Here is a 21309-nt window from a genome sequence, read left to right on the forward strand (position 1 = left end):
CGCCACGCTTCACTGTTGGGACTGTATTGGACAGGTGATGAGCAGTGCCTGGTTTTCTCCACACATGCCACTTAGAATTAAAGCCAACTATTTCTATCTTGGTCTCATCGGACCAGCAAATCTTATTTCTCACCATCTTGGAGTCCTTCAGGTGTTTTTTTTTTTTTAGCAAACTCCATGCAGGCTTTCATGTGTTTTGCAATGAGGAGAGGCTTCCGTCGGGCCACTCTGCCATAAAGCCCCGACTGGTGGAGGGCTGCAGTGATGTTTGACTTTCTAGAACTTTCTCCCATCTCCCGACTGCATCTCTGGAGCTCAGCCACAGTGATCTTTAGGTTCTTATTTTCCTCGCTCACCAAGGCTCATCTCCCCCTGGTCAGTTTGGCTGGACGGCCAGCTCAAGGAAGTGTTCTGGTCGTCCCAAACGGCTTCCATTTAAGGATTATGGAGGCCACTGTGCTCTTAGGAACCTTAAGTGCAGCAGAAATATTTTTGTAACCTTAGCCAGATCTGTGCCTTGCCACAATTCTGTCTCTGAGCTCCTCAGGCAGTTCCTTTGACCTCATGATTCTCATTTGCTCTGACACGCACTGTGAGCTGTAAGGTCTTATTTAGACAGGTGTGTGGCTTTCCTAATCAAGTCCAATCAGTGTAATTGAACACAGCTGGACTCCAATCAAGGTGTAGAAGCATTTCAAGTCTGAATACTTATGGCCGTGTGATATTTCAGTTTTTCTTTTGAAATAAAACAGAAAAAAAGATCGCCAATTCTGTTTTTTTTCCCTGTCAATATGGGATGCTGTGTATACATTAATGAGGAAAAATGAACTTAAATGATTTGGCTGCAATATAACAAAGTGAAAAATTTAAGGGGGTCTGAAAACTTTCCGTACCCACTGTATATCTGCTTATGAGTTCATGTCTCAAGAACATATTGTGGATTTGTGTGCAAATATTACACTACAATGCTTGCAGTTATAATTCAGATGCAGTTTTACTGATAGGTGTCAGTTTCCTGTGGACAGGACAAGCAATTGAGTGCAGATCCAGGGAACACTTTTGTCTAGTTATTTAAATTTGTCATCCTTTTTTGTGTGAATCAAAAAAAAAACCAACCCTAAATCCATGCATTTTTTTCAAATGTGGTCTTCAAATCATCATTGTAGTACAAATTGACACATGTACAATTGACCTGTACAGTGAGAGTCCTTTTTATAACCAACCTTACCCAAACGCTGTCCATTTAAAGAAAGGAAAAAAAAAAACCTTAAGACTGATTTCTTTTACGTGGGCCGAGGCAGCATCAAGGAAACGAAACAAGTGTTCAGCTAATTCGTTACAGTTAAGAATTGGGTCATAGGTTGATGTGTAGGACTATTCGGGAATGAGAAAACGTTGGCAGCGGGGCACAATGGGAGGAACATTCTAATTTTAAATAATTTCATTGGCTTCAATAACAACACAAAACCAAAAAACATTGTGAGGATTTAATAAATTAAAACACCTGCTCGGGTGTTGTGAGAGCAAGCTTGTGTGGTAGTTAAGGATTTAATAAAAGTTTTTTTGGTTTTTTTTTTTGCATAATGTTGCCATACTGGGGCATTATGAGTTGAATATTGACTCCTTCAGTGCATTCAGAGCTCCTCTAGTGGAAGCAATGGGGCACTCAACCATCCCGCCCTCCCCTCACTTTAGCACAGAAACTTCATACTGAGCCATTTCAGTCATTCAGTGTCCTTCAGCTTCTCAGTGGTCTGCAGAGACAGCAGCCTGACAGGGCCTCACACAGTCACACCAACAGACACTCAGAGAAGAGGAGCTGCTGCTGTTTACACAAGGCTTCTGATTTCCCTCCACATCTCGTTGAGCTCTGGTCCAAACTGCGGCAGGCAGGCAGGCAGGCAGGCAGGCCGTCTCACTACAACGCGGATGGCGACCTGCAGCAAGAAAAGCTATTTTTCGGCGCTTCTCGCTGTTACATTCGCGACTCATAGGAACACTGAACAAACATGTGCCATACCTGAGGTGGCGACAAACGCCTCATGACAAAATGTGCACGAAGAGAATGGCCAAACCGACGTTGAGCAGGATGACCATGCAGATCATGATGGTGTTGGGGCTCTTGAGAAGAAAAGAACATGTGAGTCCATAGAGTCATGGCATTGGGAGAACACCTCCGAAATGCTTCTCAACAAACCGAGTGAGAATGTTCACGATATCTGCTTACTATAAGAGACAAGAGATAGCTTTATTTTTTTTTAGATTCATATACGATGTGTTTGAACTTATTTTTCAGGGCTTTGGGATCATAGTTTGTGGTATATTTATGACTTGCGGTTATTCTCTATATGCAAATGGGCTGGGTCCCTACCGTCGGCGAATAGTGGAAGTTTGTTGTAGTTTGTATGATTAGCACTAGTATGCGATGTTGTCTTTCAAGAAGGCCTAATGCGAGACTGCAACCGGCTTGAGGATGATTGATTTTCCAACCAAAATGATGCAAATAAATGACAAAACCGAACAGTGTGAAAAGTCTGAATACAACAACAGTGTGAGCATCTCCCGTCGTTACCTCCTGCTCCAAAGAATCTGCAGTAACATCAGTATTTGAATTCAACATTGGTGCCTTCAGTCGGGCTTCTGTTTTGGGATCCACTTTCGAGACAGGTTTGGCACAGTTGGTTTTGGTTTCTACATGCTTGGCCACTGTCTTAGGTTCATAATTGGTTGCAGGCTTTGGGGATGGTGCAGGGCTGGCTTGTCGTTTTGGCGGCAGCTTTGTTTCCACTTTGATAGAGGGCCTGCTCGCCTCCCTCAACTGCTCTCGATCGTGAACTGTCGGAAGTCTTTGGGGCTTGAGATCATTGGCTTTAGAATTTGGAGTGGCAGCTCCCAGGGCCACTTTGGGGCTGGGGCCCAGTTTTTCCTCTTCATCCGGAGCAATAAAACAGTTTTTTGCAGATTTGGATGCAGACGTGGTGTCTGGAGTATTCACCTCTGCATCAAATTTCTGCAAGGGTTTGATCTCCAAATCAGATCCCTGCTCGTTCTTGGTGCTGTGGCGACTTGGGGTTCGGGAGAGGCTGTGACCGCTGGCACCCTCTGTTGCAGTTGGAATAGGAACAGGGAGTGAAGGTGTGGTGGGGCGACTACTGGGCCTGCTGTTGGGTTTACTGCTACCTTTACTGCCACTGCCTTTACTAGCTTTGTCATCATTCCAGTTGCCAGGACCTAAACGTTTGGGGTCCTCCTTGATGAAGATGCCTGGACTGGGGGAGGGGGTGCGACCTGGAGAGGATCCAGGCATGAGGCTGTCAAGTTCGTTCACGATCGGGCTTTCGGGCGGGGTAGGCACGGGCTCCTCCTCGGCCAACAGTGGCTCATGCATGACTATATCAGTGCTCTCACTTCCCTCCCCAACTTCTGGCATTTGCCTCTTCTTCAGATACTCCGGACCTGTGCAGGATCAGTTGAATTAACAGGTTAAAGAACCGCAATAGTCTAAAAGGCTACAGATTTATTAGAGCAAGGACAAACAAACTCAAGAACATTTTTTTCCCAAAAGCCTATACCACCCTAAACTAACACTGACAGTCAAAACCCTGACCCTACTGTGCAATATTCAAATGTGTTTGAAACTATAATGTGCCATATTTAGTGGATCTGTGAAATATTCACATCAGGCATCCCAGGGATCTAGCTGAATGGCAACAGTTTTGTAAAGAGGACTGGTCCAAATTTTATCCTGATCGTTGTGCACATCTAATCTGCAACTACAGGAAAACATTTGCTTGAGGTTATTTCTGCCAAAGGATGGTCAACCAATTCAAATCCAAGGTTTCACTACTTTTTTTCCCTCCCCCTCCCATGAATGTTTTTTTTTCATTTTCAATAAAAATATGACAATATATAATTGTTTGGGTGTTATAAGTCGAAGCAGGGTTCTGTTTTGATGAAAATCAGAACACATTTTGTGACCAATTTATGCAGAAACGTAACGTAAATTCTAAAGGGTTCACATACTTTTTCCTCCCACTGATGGTAAGTTTTATGTAGTGGTTGTTGGAAGCCATCACTGATAACATTGTTAGCGAATGCTAATCTGTGCATTCAACAACACTGCAGCTCAATTTGGCTTTTGGCTTTGAGGTGATAGTGGTACAATGTAGTTTTGTATAGTCAGATCTTCACCTACGGAGATGTCAGGTCTTGGGTGGACAGCTCACAAAAAAACACATTTGTTTTTGTAATTACACACTTAATGAGTGAGCAGACACTCGAGAGAATTACATTATTACAAATAAAATGTCACTTTTTAAAAAAACGTCTGCCAGGGTGGAGAACTTTTACTCAACAAGTATTAATCTACGTCTGATTTATGACTAGGATTGGGTTCTGTAAAATGTTATGTCAAATGATTTCCACAAAAAGTGTGTATGAACATACTATAGGAATTTAAATGACGAGTTAGACAAATTCCTGTTTTTCAATTTTATTTTTGTAAGTAAAAGAATGTCACGTATTCAGACTGTCCGTGTGTGTTGTCCTCTGCTATATACAGATGGGCTTAGCAAGACATTTGTACAATCGGACTGAGAAAACAAAGACAGTTTTGCTTTTTTTCCCTGTGTGTGAATTTTCTTATTTTTACACTGCCTCACTTTCACACAGGAGGAAGAAAAACAAGACCTGAAAAAAAACCACACTGCCACTTTTGTATGGATGCATGTTGTGTGAGTTTCCAGACGGGCAATGAAACTGATATGATCTCTGAGTCCAAATAAGATGCTCCTTTTTTTAGACATTCAAATGCGATGACCTCGGCAGCGAGCCTCAGCAGACGATCCGCCAGGTCAAGCTACAGTTCAGAGATACGCTGCTAAAGCGGTGAGAAGTTTATTTGTCAGCTGCAAATGATACGTGAACTCATATTTGTGCTCACATTTGCATTCCACTAGTGTGGACCTCTGTTTGCATTTTATTGATATGGTCATATGGTGTGGTAGGGACATTCTACAGTGAAATGTCAACCCAGGCTGACCGTTAGGTTTTCAAGTTAAGCTTTCATTCAAGGGTTAGGGTTTCAAATTAGGGCTTCAAGCAATGGTCAGGTTTTGAGTTAGGGTTTCAAAGTATGATTATGGTTTTCAAAACATTTTGACAAATCTTTCAAGGCCCAGAGAATATTCTGTTCTATGACGATACAAGCACCAAACCTACCAAAAGAAAACCAGGTTTTGTAAAAAAGATTTTGTTACACCTCCAACTATACAAACAATTTGATAGCAAAATGATTTATTTACAGATACGCATCTGTGAAACATGCCGGGAGCGACGCTGACTCCCTGCATGGCTCCAGTTTAACGTCTGTGGCTTTTTTACATGGTGTTCGTCATTCACGCCATGTTCTCTTTTCTCATGATCGTGACACACTCCCTTGCATATACAGTGCAGTCTATACTCTGTTCGAGTGGTGCCTAAACTTGCTTTACTTCCAACGTGTTGGCCTTTCTCTCCCTCATAATAGACATAACAAGTCGAGATTGAGAACTTAATTTTGATCTTCTACTCAAAAGCTCTGCTGATCTCAAATCTGAAGCGATTAAATGCCGCCACCTACAGGGATCTGTTAGTCATTAAAGTGGTTTACAAACCTGAATTTCACAGAAAAGCTGGGCAAAACCCTCCTCAATGCCTACATCCAGAGCAGTGAATGCGTTAATTAGGTTTTCAAGACAGGGTTAGGATTTCAAATCAGGGTTTCATATCATACAAGGGTGGCACGGTGGCCGACTGGTTAGAGCGACAGCCTCACAGTTCTGAGGACCTGGGTTCAATCCCCGGCCCCGCCTGTGTGGAGTTTGCATGTTCTCCCCGTGCCTGCGTGGGTTTTCTCCGGGCACTCCGGTTTCCTCCCACATCCCAAAAACATGCATGAATTGGAGACTCTAAATTGCCCATAGGTGTGAATGTGAGTGTGAATGGTTGTTTGTTTGTATGTGCCCTGCGATTGGCTGGCAACCAGTTCAGGGTGTACCCCGCCTCCTGCCCGATGATAGCTGGGATAGGCTCCAGCACGCCCGCGACCCTAGTGAGAAGAAGCAGCTCAGAAAATGGATGGATGGATGGATGGGTTTCATACAAGGTCTCGGTTGTGAATGAAGTTTTTATGACAGTGTTGGGGTTGAAAATGATTGTTATTGTTTTTAATTTGGGTTCAAAGATGGGAAACCATGACATTCAAGACCATAACGTTAAAAGTATTGTTAGCATGATGATGCTGTCCTCTGACCTGGCTGGTAGAAGGAAGGCGAGAGCTCTTTGGCCACCAGCCTGGCGATGCTTGACTCGCTGTTGGAGGCTTGAGCGGCCTGATCGGCTCCCTCTGACTTGGCTTTAGCGTGGGCGGACCTGAAGGGGACACGTACGGCATGTTAATGCAGTGTAGACTCAACAGCAACATTCACTGTCTTACCAAGAAAGAGAGATGTTCCGCATTGCTGAGAACAAAAACGGACCTAAAGAAAGACACGACTATGCCCCCTAACTTACACTTGGCAGCTGAATACTGAACATTCGAGGCTACTGGTGATTTGTGATGATTGATTCAGTTGACAAAGTGTAACTTCACACTGAGCTGAAAATAGCCTCCTAGGCTGTGTGTTGCTTGTTGAGTCCCACTGGAACAATTACATGCTCCTGAGGTTCCCTTTGAGATGAGAGTAGTTCCACCTGTCCACATGCACTCAGCAAGTCTTCGCTTCACCTACTGTTGAGAACTCAGTCACTTTTATGTACGACCATAACCTAGAGCCAGCTGTTCTTTTTTCCAAGCCAGTGTTAGAATAAATCATAATCCCCAATAACACCCGTACAGGGCTCTATTTACATAGACGGTGCAACTGTGTTCAAGCGTAAAAACCGGCGTATCTTGATTGTCGTGCAAAGCTGCAAGCTAACCTGCCTCCTCGTAGAGTTACGTCACACGCAGCGCTGGATTTACGACAGTCACAAAAATGAAACCTGCAGACTCGTTTGCCGACAGTGGACAGCAGTTCAAAAGTATTTTTCTTTGTTGTACAGGTACATGACTCTTGGTGTCAACATTGCACATCAATTACGAGAGTGGGCACGAGTTGTGTCATCCCGCTCATTGCTACCAACTGGTCAGCCATTGAGAGTGTGGAAAAAAGTCCTCAAAACGACAGGATGGCCGTAGGAAATTCAGAAGTGCAACGGGAAAGGCAGTGGCGGGCTGTGGATTTGGTACCTGCGCCTTCAGTGGGCACTCACTTGACTTGATCCACCTCTTAATACCACCACTATCACATTGCAATTTTACAAACCATCACTACTATACAAAAATGCAATGTAGCAGCATTGATCTCTAGCAGTACACAATCAATACTGTGAACCATCAATATTATCATAATTATTGTAGTAATATTTAGTATCTTTCTGCTAGTTCAACAGTTTTGTTCTGACCAACCAATCAGAAAAATTATGACATTATTTTGGGCCCTCTGATTGGTTAAAGAAAAACAAACAGTCCCATTGCTAATAAAGATGAAGGTACACGAGCCAGCGTTATTCCAACAGCTTTGGAATAACTGTCCACTGTAATTTGGTTGAATGTTTTTGCCATGCATTTAATAGTATAGAAATGTCATAGTGTTATTTTATTCATTGTTGCCCAGGCCAACTCCTCCCCCCCCAAGCTTCAAGAGTGATAAGGTCACAATTCCTGCATGCAAGCGTTTTGAAGACTTTGTCAGGGTCACTATTCTTTTGGCAAATAACAAGTCAAACATATTCATACTATAGGATTATAAAGCACAGAAAGTAATCACAACTGAGAAAATGGAACCAGCGGACACCACAGCAATTATCAGACTAATGGAAAAATATCTTAATGATCTTATATTTTTCATTTGTTCTGGCTGCATTTGTTTTTGTTTACGTGATAATGTAATAATGTTCTGTGTTTAACATTTGGAATTTCCATACAGTCATCCAAATGGCTAGTCGTGACATCATAAGCCAGGGGCTTATTGTATGGATAAATATATATATATATATATATACCAATTTATCAGTAACCTTTATTACGGTGAGACAAAAGTGACGGCACAATGATTTCTTCAAGTCATTCATGGCAAAAATACTGACAAGCCAGTTAGTCAAATGTTCATCATATAAGCAAGTAAAGCTTTATCAAATGTAACACAGTAGTAAATACAACATTTCCCTTGGGCTGGATGATTAATCGATTTAATCGATAAACCTTTTTTTGGGGGGCATATTGATTTTTTTTCAAAATTGAACTTGGATTTTTGGGGATTTAAAAAAATAAGGGATTTTATTTTCAGAATATATTGCCCAGCCCTATCTTCCTCTCTGAAATGAAGAGCGGAGAATATATGACACATAAAACTGAACGACGATTTGTATTTTTATGTATATTGCTTGAGTAAATGTGTTGGCCACGTCTCTTGTTACTGAAACAGGTCTCACACCGGCTGGGATCACATCCAATTTCATGTTTCGCATTTTAGAAAATCTTCTAGTTCAAGCTAGCAACACTCACCGCAGATTTTATTGGCTCCCATGTATCAACTGTATCTAGTTCGTGATTTCCTCCAAACAGAAGATTGTGTTTAATAGCTGAACAAATGGCAGCCAGTTCATGACGGCCAAGAGAGGGTGGCGACAGATGGCCTCCTCCCGCGCAGCCTTCTACCTCCGAGTCGACAGAGGCCAATGTTCAGCAACATACACAGTTTGAAGAGTTCCATACTTTGTGAATCACTGATATAGATTATATATACACACATATATATATATATATATATATATATACACACACACTTTTGCCAGCTGACTCTGGGTGAGAGGCGGGGTACACCCTGAACCCATCGCCAGCCAATTGCAGTACAATTCATTATTACATACATAATGTGTCTGAACAATGTAAAGTCCCAATAAAACAATCAAAACCTACAGTGTGAGGATAATGACAATGTTACGTGCCAATTGTCACATTTCACACTTTCAGAGTTCAAGGACTTTGAGTTGCTGAGGATATTTGAAATACCAGCAATGGTCATTTACAGCGTCAGGATGATTGTTCTTATTATTGTGTTACTATTTTGCCAAATAGCTGAATTATTCCTGAGGACTTTCGCTCTGCTTTTTGTGTGAAACTTAATGATGCCTTTCTACCAGTGACAAAAGGGAGCTGAGGGCTACTGCACATCATTCACATCCTCCAAAGAGAAGCCGGTCACCATCAAAGTCTTCTTGCCAGCTGGTACATAAACACAAACAAACTCACACATAGTGAAGCGGCCAGAGTGTGGGCGCACACAGTTGTGTAAGGCATTATTAAAAAAAAAACACATGCATTTCTTAAATAGACTGTCAAGTTGTCAAAATGCGGGAGAGCCTTCATTGTTACACATAAACGAGTTCCTTCGGGAATTAAACAGCAACTGGCAGGGATGCTAAATTTCATTTACAGTACATCCACATTTGAACCTTATAAAGGCTGTGGTTTACTAAGACGCCCTTTTTGTCCCAGAGGGAAATTCTGTTAAAAGTAACACAGGAACAAGTAACGCACACAACGAGATTGTAAAGATTATAAAGTACCAAGTAATCCAATCCTTAATTGAAAAAAGAACACGTGGATGGATGGATGGCATAAGCATTAATACAGTCACAACATTCTCGTTCATTGCACAGCTATCAAAATTGAAGATTGCACATTCTTCAAACCGATTACACATGCTAACTATTCCGCAATCAGCCCAAAAGACATATCAATAGTAGAAATGCATGATTGAGGACCATAAAGCAAAGGATGAGAGATGACCAGTCACGGTGAGAGTGAATGACACATTAACTACGAATTACAAATATCCTTACAGTATTTTCCAACCATCTATGATACTACAATACTCCATTTAAATATGAAAACAACCCGCTAAAACCCCTAAGGCATAGGTGTCAAACTCAAGGCCCGGGGGCCAGATGCGGCCCACCACATCATTTTATGTGGCCCGCGAAAGAAAATCATGGTCGTCAACTTCCGTGATTTTTGCTAAAATCTGTACCCAAATTCCAAATTGTCATAATAATAAACAATAATGTTGAGATATTGCATTTTTCTGTTACCAAACCCTTCTTCTACAGTAACTTAAACAATACTTGAACAAACTATTATCCGTGTCTTCTGATTTCAAAACTAGGTATCCCTCAATTTGTTGTGTAATGGTAATAATAAGTTTTGGTGATTAAACATTTATATGGTTTCACAGTTCTAACGGCCCTCGGAGGGACATCATAACTACAGTGCGGCCCGAGACAAAAAAAGAGTTTGACACCCCTGCCCTAAGAGGACTTTGTCCACACTGACTGGACTACACCAGCATATCGTACCGTTCTATATCCTGTATGATCAACTACACTAGACAGTGAACAATTCATCATAAAAGAGGCTTCAAGCTGGTCATTGCTACTCTCAATTGAAGTTTAATGTCACACATAAATGGAAAACAAAGACAATTAAACGCTGTCTATTTCAAACAACCACATTAGCTTTGCCTTAGAAACGTCCGCTGAGCTTAATGCTAACAAACAATGCAAAATGCCATAGACGCGCGAACAAATTGGTGTCGCAGTGTTATAACCTTTTAAGCAACGGATTATTTGAACGCAAATGGTGGAGCAACACATGTAGCCAAATTATATTACAATACTCACTGGCACATTTCCTTTATCCTTTGTGAAAAACAAATAATATTACTGCAGCTGACTGAGCTTAGTTGTAACCGTTTCCATGTGTAATTATGTCTGTAGGCATGTTCTTTTGGGTTCTTTTCATTTCCATTCATTTTTCTCGTTTTGATCTAGAACGTGGTCACGGAATGAGTTCAACTTGTATCTCAAGGCAACACTGTACTATAATGCACAATATAATACTACACCGTACTGTACTGTACTGTATGGCTGCAGAATTCCACCACTTATTACATTACTGTATACGATACTAATGTATCATCATTCTGATTCTGATTCTACTGTGTGATAGCACACAAAAACATGCTATACCTGTACTACCCTACGAGTACCTACTATACGGACTGTACCATATACCATACTGCTATATCATATTAGAGACAGTATAGTGATACAATAGGCTACACTGTACTGCACTATGCAATATTGTATGGCTGCAGAACTCTACACTACTAATCCATACTGTGCTATACTGTACCACACTATACTTATGTACACAAATGTAACGGCTTCTTCTCACGGGTGATCTCTTTTTTTTGTCGTGCTGCCTGTTGATGGCGAGATATTCTGTCATTGTGGCATGTGCCACTGGATCTGTGTGAAGGGTCCTTTTTAACTGTGTGCAGAGCGGGAGCGGGCACAGCGAACGCGAAAGAGTGACTTACTTTCTATAAAAAGATGACTACATGCTCTATAACATACACTAACTAAATGTGTTTGGCAAATGAAATATTCTATATTTTGAGTATTAATTTCAATCCGTTATTTCAGCATTGCTCCGAGGTTAAATGACAGTGAGTTGCAAAGTATCTAATTACCCAAGAGTAATTTCTCCTCCGTATCAGCATTCACAATTAAAACTTCCTACAATAGAAAGATTCTTGAGATGATGACATAAAATGTCACAAATTCATTTTGTTACCAAATATTACAACCCACTGATGGTTCACCAGCATACAAATTGCATAGATCAGCAGTACCGTATAAGCTGGGCTGCACAAGTAAGGCTTTGTGGGGTACGTTTACACTCTACTCATTTGTTACCTGAGTACTTGCTGATGAGGTGTGTCATATTTATATCCATGGAACCATTTGACACCACAACTGACGTAAGATGGACCTTAGTTCCGTGGCCTGTAATTGTTAGCAACAGACAAAGCTTACAGCGGGTGATGAAATGAGCAAGTGTTGACTGGAAAGTTGTGTGCCTATTTTCTGTCTCTTAAGCCAGTCGATTTTCTCACCAGGACAAGAAGCAGCTACGAAAGAAAGGGCCACCGCAGTTGAGCTTAAGAAAACAGTTTGGGTGTGTATCTGCGGCAAGGCAGCAAAATAGGGGGAGGGTGGGAGATAATCAGCTGTTGCATTCCCCTGTGATTGTGATACAGCAAGAGTGCGCCTGTCCTTATTTAGTCAGGGTTCCTCCGTGACAACAGGGCCCCTGAGTGTGCGTCATTTACACCCCGTCCTGACACACAACACCCCTCCAGACGCCTGTCTGCCAGCACATACAACAGAACAATGTCCACACAGCGTCTGACCGTCAGTGAAATAGTTACAGGACTGGGGAGGCCAAGTCTGGCTCTCCAAGCGGAGAGCATGTTGAACATGTATTTTTAACCCGCCACCACTGACACTAGATTAGAGGAAAGAATGAGGAAACCTGGAACAGATGCGTCATGCCAGTGTGTCTCTAATGCATAACTGTAAAGTGTACTGTAGTTGTCATTGCTGTTAACTGTGCTGGTTTAATTTCTGAAGGGCAGTGTAAAAAGGATTTCAATAAAAGCAATTTATCGTCACGTCGAGATTCAGTAGCTGCTACTAATTATAAAGCTTCGAGCTGGTACCAACGTTGCGCTGGTACAGCTAAAATGAGCTCAAGTTCTTTGATTTTTGAAATTGGTGGTCATTGGTGACGTCAGGATGTCGCACTCGGTTGGTTCTCTGCAAGGGCAAAGCCAAAGTGGTGTTTGGAGATGCACAAACTGAGCAATGACACTAACACCAGAACCACAGCAGCACCTATACCAGCTCTGTGTGACAGAAGTACAAATGCGAGTCAGCGGTCTCCAGACATTGTCGGTGGCTTTTAAAAGCAACAATCCAATCGCAACTCTTCCATAACTCTTGTATAGTGCTTATACTTGAAAGGAAATATTTGGATTTCTATGTGCTGAAACGATAGTCTGCAGTCTGTCAGGGGAAGTCATGCTGCTGTAAACACCAGGATCATTTCAGGTGCAGAAGATGAAAAGACCTTGTACGGTCACAGATGGATTGTGGATAATAATAATAAGGTATATTTCATGAGTAACACAGAATTCGCTGCTCAAATTCCGTCGTTTTCATTCAAGCAAACTTCCAGTATTTCTTCAAGACATAACGGTACACAATTAATGAATTCTCTCTTAATGACTTCACAAAGCCTCATAAAAGAAGCTCCCCCTGCCCCCTCATGAAATTACACAATAAAACACAGAATATAGCTCTATTAAAACAAAAGCTATCTAATGCTTCAATTAAATGTTCATTTTAAGTGTTTGAGGATGCCACGGCAGGAAAAAACAAGGAACCATTGTCTTTAGGCAAAGAGCAGGTGCTGTACATGTTTTGGATGTGTCTCATGAAGGTTGATGGGTTCAATTTCCACCTCACGTGCACAAAATATCCCGTAGAGCTGCTAATGTGACACACCAGATGATCTACCACAAAAACCAGTATGCAAGCACTATTCATAGGAAGGACAGTATTCATAAGATGAAGCAATACAGGGAACACTTGAACAGATTTTGGGCTTTTTGTAGTCTCTCTGTAAGGCAGGCACTAGATGCCACCAAAACCCTGGCTAATAGGAAACTAGCAATTGGTGTCAAGGAGGTATGTTGAAGTGATAAATCTCGACTGTTTAAGATCTTTGCATGTCAGGCACGAGCTAAGTTTAGCCTCGGTTGTTATCGGAAGTTAGTCTTCATCACAAGTCTATGAGGTGTGTCACAAAAGATATATTTCAAATCCAAACTACAATTTGATCCCTTGGAAGTAACCCCCCTGCAGTCTCATGCACGTTCCCAGTCTTCTCAGCCAACAACCTCATGCACTCCTGAAAGTATTTTTCATGGCATCCACTGTTAACAAACAACATACAGCAGTTCTCATTATTGCTTGACAATTGTGTTTGTTTATATGTTTGTACTTACCTGGAAGCTGCAATCTCTGCCTTCTGCTTGCCGATGGCAGCGGCCCGCTGAGCGCCCTCCACGGACCTCTCCACCTTCTGCTTGATCTTTGTTCCCTTCAGTTGGATCACTCTCTTCTTCACGGCCTTCACCAGCATGTTGTTCACGTACTTGCCCTCTTCTTTGCCACCCTCAGCAAAGGTGGTGCACCCGTAGCCATGTCTTTGGTTGTTCAGCCACTCGCCTTCGTACTTGAGGCCACTGGACCTTTCGCTTATTCCATATCCTGAGCGCTTGTCATTCTTCCATTCGCCCATGTAGACTTCTGTGGTGGTGGCATCGATGTCTGCCTCAACAGGGGGGAAGTCTTCTGCTCCAGCCAGGCTCTCGTCCCCCATGCTGATGGTGGAGTTGGTTTCACTGGCGTTGGAGCTCAAAGCCGATTCCGTCCTCAGGAAACTTATCTTGCTCTTCTGGCTGGACAGCGAGGTGCTCGAGTCAGATTTCTTCAGCTTCCCCAGCAGAGCGCTCCTGCGAAATAGACCTTTCTTCTTGGGTTTCACTGCCTCTGGATCCACCTGGAGAGTGAGGGCGAAGCCTCCTCGCAATGGTCCCAGTTGGGCAGGGTCGGCAACAGCAGTCTCCTCACCGGACACGCTTGTGGTGGTGATGATAGGGATGTCTTGCTGCAGGACTGTGCCATTGCTATGCTCGCTGCGTAGGGAAGTCAGGGAAGTCCGGAGAGGCGAACGGACGACTGCTGCCATGCCATAGGGGACGCTCTGACGGACCCCATAGCCATGCCGCATCCCGCCCGTGAACTGACCCTGGAAAGTACCTGAAAAAATACAATGGGATTTGTTCATTATGTCCTGCTGAATCCCGCTATGAAATGAAAAGTTAGTTGCTTGAGCTTATACTGTACCTGAGGTCTAATAAACTAAGCTTCAATTAACCAAGTGAAAGAGTAGGAGTGAGAACCCTTTAAGTATTTTAACCCAACTGAAAGGGAGAGTTTTCAAAAAACAAACATATTTGTTGAAACTGTCAGTATAAACTGACAGTATTACATTAGTAGTAGAAACCATTCACACTCACATTCACACCTACGGACAATTTAGAGTCTTCAATCAACCTACCATGCATGTTTCTGGGATGTGGGAGGAAACCGGAGTGCCCGGAGAAAACCCAAGCAGGCACGGGGAGAACATTCAAACTCCTCCCAGCCGAGGCCGGAATTGAACCCGGGTCCTCAGAACTGTGAGGCAGATTTGCTAAGCAGCCGTTCACTGTGACGCCCATTAGTAAAATCATCTGTGGAAAAAAAAAAAAGAAAAAGAATCTTCTCTGTCCCCATCTTGTACATCTTGATATTTAATTGTATATTCAAAAAAATAAAACCTAAAACCAATAAATGTAGTTGTTAGTTAGGGGTATCCCGATCCAATCTTTGAGATCGGCAATCGGTCCGATGTCAGCAAAAAACAAGTATCGGATCGGACTGGATCTAAAATCTTCGATTTTACCACAGTTAAACAAGCACTCTATTCCATATTGTGCTCCAGCACTTTTATCCAGCAGCACCCAGATGGCATGCGGAGCCCACATGACCACAACAACAGTGCTAACATCGTAGCAAGGAGTAAGAGTCAACGTTGCTTGCTTAAAGTCGTTTTTTATTGACACTGCAGTTGAAGTTTATTTTAAAACTAAACACACATAGCAAAGAATTACACTTATTGAATGTTCAAACACATCACAGACTTGGTTTCTTCGTTTTTTCTTGTGCACGAAAATCGCGAGCTCAAAGCTAACACACAACAAATGAAAAACACCATTGACGAGCTAACGAAAATTAGCATTGAACTCTCGGCACTTATATCTCAAAATAATGAAGATTGGTACACAAACACTGTATAAACATATTAACAGGCAATATAACAATACTCTCTGACATATATTCTTTAAACTCTGTGGAAAAAGTCATATTAACAATATTCGATCGTGATTTCTACTTTCATTGTTAACTGCAAGTGTGTATCTCATTGTGTGCACCACACTGCCCCTCAGAGGTCAAGATGTGCACAGCAGGAACCGCAATCCGAATGTGGCACGCAGAGACCACGAAGCACCTCGAGCTTCACGATTATGAGTCCTAATTTCCGATCCGCCATGACATTGTCAACGAACTAAACCTCAGTTGCATCAAGAAGTTCAAAACTGTATAGACACACATGTGGAGAAAGCAAATGCTTTTCCCACCATATACTGACAGTAGAAATATAACTGAATTGAACGTTATTTTAAACTTTAAAATTATAATTTGTATTTATTATTGATTTAGATTAATTTTCATTGTTTTCTTTTTTTTTAATGTAATCTACTCAAATGTAGAATATGCTTATGTTTAAGTTAAGCAGTGGCTATGTTACAATTTAAATATATATTTTTTATTATTGGTTTTGTTTAAGTTATTTTTCAGGATTTTCTAATGTATATTTTGTTGATTTTGTTCAATTGATGTGCATTCTTATTTTTAAAGTTTATTTTATTTAACCCATTGGTTAATAATAAATGGATCAGTTTTTCTCATACCTAATGTTGTTGATTATTGTTCTGGTTGAGTAATATAATTTGATCAAGCCTTTTGTAACATTCCATACCACAAAATAAGTAATGATTATGTATGATTATTGCTGATATCGGATCGGACCGATATCGGCGTTGGTCAAACCTCAAGGCTGCAATATCGGTATCGGATAGGAAGTGAAAAAGTTGGATCGGGACATCCCTAGTTATAGTGAAACTTTATTATACGAATAAGTCATGCAGCCAACGTAGCAGCATGGCTAACATCGGCTTGTTTATAGCGTTCATTACGTACAGTGCATATTTCATGCACATAAGTGACGGGCGTGGCCTCCTCCTTTACCTAATTGTTTTGGGTTTTTTGCATTTCGTAAAATCATCGCTTCTTTCAAATGTAAAAATGAATACCTTGTACCTGGTTTTGAACTGTCATCTTTTTGTTTTACATGTACATTAATCAGAAGAGGCTCAGTAAGTAGTTCAATCATGGCTTCCTGTTACCGCTGCGCGAACCTGCGTTGTCCTTGTTGTATCACTTTGATAGTATATTGAATTAGTGGTAGCATCGACTGGACGTGTATTAGCTGCTGTTGTGCTTTCCAAGCTATTTGAGCTATTGAAGATAATTACCCATTGGTCCGCCACACATTCTCCTTTTAATTTTAACATACTCATGCAGACTTTAATATATTATTAGATCTTGAGATTAGGGCAGGTAAGAGCACCGTTTTTACCATCTGAAGCCGTGTCAACGTTCATCCCCTCAAAATGCACTAATATGTGTGAACTGTGCAACGGTTCACTTATTTATGCCAACTCATGAGAAGTCAATTGGTTGTTCGATCTCATACTAAAATGGACATGTGCGTGCATTATAGTGGTAGCAAGGCAGCTGAGAGGCCAGCAGGGCACGCAGGGGGGCTTTGGGCTATTATTATATGCACACATTTGGTACCATCACTCCCATCCCCCAATGCAATGTCCACCAAGCCTGTCCTCGCAGCTGATGAGTCAGCTGTGGCACGAGGGGAACCACTACTGCTGTTTTATTGTTGTCTCTGTTATTTCCCACAGTCACATCACTGCATCACGTCATATCAATTCAAGTTATGGAAATGATAACTCCTCTAAAATTATTTACAGCAAGATGATACAGTACTAGATGAACTTGGAATGTAGACGATTTCAATGCCATAGCCTACTACTTTTTTTTTTTTTTTTTTTTTTTTTCCCAGGTTACTTGAAGCCCACTAAAATTAATTTCACAGTTTAGGCCACAGACCCTTGAAATATTACATGTTAACATAATACATCATAAGACTGAGTTATATGTGGATATGAGGATTTTACTATCCTGTGTACTGCGCACGTGATGTTTGAATACATCCATTCCTTCACTACACGACTTATCCTATTCTGGGTCACAGGGAGCCGGACCCTAATCCCAGCTGACGACACCCTGGACTGGTCACCATTGACTCACAGGTAAGGCAAGGCAAGGCAGCTTTATTTATATAGCACATTTCATTCACAAATAAACTCAAAGTGCTTTTCACAGTTCACATACTGTGTGGACACAAATAACCACTCACATTCACACCATCCCTGAGTGGGAACTGAATACACATTTTGGTATTTTGTTGTGATAATTGAGGACCCAGATCAGGGGTGTCCAAACTTTTTCTTCCATGGGCCACATGCAGAAAAATCCAAGGATGTAACTGTCACTTTGACATTTTTCACCTTTCATTCATTTACAGTAGCATGCTAAAACCAAACCAAGTGTAAGTAAAGATATGCGCAGCATTGATATATTGCTTTTACATGTCTTTATTTTAAAAGAAAAACAGCTCCGAAATGACGCAAAAATTCATGGATTTTTCAGGATCGTGGGGTGGGCAGCGGCCCTGTATCCCACTAGAATAGATCTAGTAGCAGCAGGATCACATCTCCATATTCAGAACCAAAAAAAGGAGCAAACTGTACTAAGCTGACCTTCACTCAGAGCAGAAAAGGGAGTAACAATCGCGATTCACACATTTTGCTGCCTTAACTGAATTATTTGTATTTATCGGAGCATTATGAATAGAAAATGTTTCTGTATTTTACTTGTTTCTGCAAATCCAGAAAAGCCTAATAGCAAAGTTGCCCAAATCATTTTGAACATAAATGGTACCACAATACGGTCACAATAACAATACAAAATGCCGGGTGTGCTTGCAAAATTTTTTATTTTTTTTTGTGTGTGTGTAGATTCTCAGTCATCCATGTTATGGTAATCTGCAAAGGTTGAATCGATGAAACTGAACTCTTGTTTGTTGAATTTGTTAATTTGTTTTTTTTTTGAAAACGTTCAAAATTATGCTATTAGGTTAATAATATGAATGGCATTGAATGGAATGCCGAGCGGCCTTGTGTTAATAGTTACTCAAAATTATGTTTTTATTGTTAATGTTAATTATTCCCTAGTAGTACTAGTAGACATTTCGAATATGTCGCAAAATAAATCATACAATAAATAAACGCTGGATGCAAATGGCCCCCTGGACACCTCTGATCTAGAATCTTCTGCTGCACCGGAATGAATGACGTTGCGATAACTTACCTCCATCGGCGTAAGTTTCAGTTCCATAGCCGTCCTGAAGTCCATTGTTCCACGTTCCCTCGTATTTCGCCCCACTGCCGACACTTATCCGGATGCCGTACCTCCCCTTAAAGCCGTGTGTCCATTCTCCTCTGTAAATCCAGTGCCCTTTGGTTTCGACCCCCAGACCGTGACGTTTGCCCTGCGACCAGTAGCCCTCGTAGGTGTTCCCGCTGGGCCAGGTGTAGACCCCCACCACCTCGAAGCCATAGTTCCAGGATCCGGAGAACTCGCCCTGGCCTTTGGGGCCGGTGCAGATGCCGTGGCCGTGCGCCTTGCCGCCCTCCCAGCCTCCGCAGTACGCGCCACCGTCATCAAACTCAAAGCGACCTCCACTCATCTCGGCCCGGACGCACACCCGAGAGCGACGCTTTGGAGCCCGTAGCCTGGCTAAAGATTAAAACCCCCTTCAGACCTACTTTGCCTTCCCCTGACATCAAAACTGCCTGGAGATATCCTGGGTGCTCAACTTGAGTGGGCCTCCTCTTCTGAGCATGTCCATGAAGATCTGGAAAGAAACTTCTTCTCTACTTGAACTGTTTCAAATTTAGACCCGAAGGCCGATGAAGGGAATTGTACTGAGTGAGTTTTGAGGTTGTTTCCTGACAAGCCGGAGGTGTTTCATGGCTTTCCAGGTGGCCACAGAGAAAAGCCCCTCTCCCCCTGTCCCTGCCACCCAGCAGTCTCCTGACTCGCCCTGCTAGGGGAAACATTTGAGCGCACCTAACAAGGCGACACTCACACACGCACACACACACATGCACACACACACACACACGCCATTCCAAAAATACGACCCAATCCTTACTCTGCTGACTGCAAGGAGCCATGCCAGAGTCTTCCCCTTTGGGACGGAGGTGCATGCGTTTGTGGACTCCACTTTGAGAGCACTTCTTGCCTCATAGGCCGGTGAACATGTTTGAAATGTCACACATCACAATTATCGTATTGGCCTTATTTACTGTTAGTCACACAACATACAACCGGTGTTGAGCAACACACTCTAGTGATGATGCGTGTCACCTGACTTATGAGTTTTCTGAGACATGAGCCCTTGAGCAGTCTTGTTTTCTGTTTTTTTTGCATTGACTTGCAAGCTTAAATATGAGATAGGAGAGCTGTATGGTGTCAGGCGACTCAACTCAGTAACATAAACAAACATACAATGGGAAACTTTATAGACACACAGGCTAACAGTTAGCATCTCTGTAGCGATGTAGTTCACCCTTAAGCAGCAGATTTATGAACATAAACGTTGCGAGAATACATGTAGGCAGACCATTTACCAATACAGGCATATCCTTAATCCTTCACGAAGAACGATTAATACTAGTGCCGTACTGATGAGCTGAAGGAGTTAGATATCCCAATGAACAGTGTAGCCGTCTTATACTGCCCCGAGTTGGCCAAGGTGTGAACACTAGAATCAGCAGTACAATTGAAGGCGAAAGAGTGACAAAAACTGTTTATGAAATTACTATGTTTTTAGAAGCTATAATATTTTAGAGTGCACTTGCCGTCATTAAAAAGATTTTTTTTTAAAATGTTTTGTTGGGTTTCTTTTTGGGAGGCTGAAATGGATTAATGGCATTTCCATTCAGTGTTTTGAGTTACGAGCGTGGTCGAGGAACGGACTCAACGCGTATCTGAAAGCGCCACTGTATATTGTAAAGCGAACATTTTAAAATGATAACAACGTGGATATTTACAAGAAATGATTCTGATGGTAAATCTCATCGACAAGATTTTTATCATGTCGCTCCAACTGACACATTGTGGGGTGGGTTAACGTACATGCACACCCACTCTTGACGCCACTCTCTTTACTCCCTCTGCTGGACAATATTAATTATTACCTTCGGGATTCACTGTTTTGAGTGCAACAGTATTTGGTAGATAAATATGACAGTAAATGCACTTGGAAATATGAATGAGTAGTTTTCCTGAGAGACACCTAATTAGGTACACTTGCACAAAATAAGGTAACAAAAAAAAATGGTATGTTGCATCTATCAAATGCTCATAAAAGTGACACATACTGCACTCTATGATTAAAGGGCTTCATTTGAAAGTACACATTAGTCAAAGTTGGATTGA

At 41.9% G+C, this 21309-nt stretch overlaps 1 protein-coding gene across 1 annotated transcript; it reads right to left on the reverse strand.

The window, feature by feature from the left end:
- Positions 1-1473: 1473 nt before the first annotated feature.
- jph2 (junctophilin 2) lies at positions 1474-19923 on the reverse strand. Its single transcript, XM_061770971.1, has 6 exons — positions 19174-19923; positions 14001-14817; positions 6293-6411; positions 2573-3456; positions 2021-2121; positions 1474-1937 (listed from the first exon to the last, which is right to left on the reverse strand). Exons 1-5 carry the CDS (start codon positions 19550-19552, stop codon positions 2041-2043), a joined length of 2280 nt encoding a protein of 759 aa, XP_061626955.1. The 5' UTR covers positions 19553-19923; the 3' UTR covers positions 1474-1937; positions 2021-2040.
- Positions 19924-21309: the final 1386 nt, after the last annotated feature.

The sequence above is a fragment of the Phyllopteryx taeniolatus genome, chromosome 1 (genome assembly GCF_024500385.1).
Source record: "Phyllopteryx taeniolatus isolate TA_2022b chromosome 1, UOR_Ptae_1.2, whole genome shotgun sequence".
In the NCBI taxonomy this organism is placed as follows: Eukaryota; Metazoa; Chordata; class Actinopteri; order Syngnathiformes; family Syngnathidae; genus Phyllopteryx; species Phyllopteryx taeniolatus.

What these genes read in the sequence shown, in the direction of transcription:
- jph2 (XM_061770971.1), bottom strand. Translation starts at nt 19,552, where the DNA reads ATGAGTGGAGGTCGCTTTGAGTTTGATGACGGTGGCGCGTACTGCGGA. An exon ending in TGAAACTTACGCCGATGGAG is followed by an intron (nt 14,818 to 19,173) that starts GTAAGTTATCGC and finishes GTATTTTTTCAG; the next exon opens with GTACTTTCCAGGGTCAGTTC. An exon ending in CAGATTCTTTGGAGCAGGAG is followed by an intron (nt 2,122 to 2,572) that starts GTAACGACGGGA and finishes TTTCTTCTCAAG; the next exon opens with AGCCCCAACACCATCATGAT.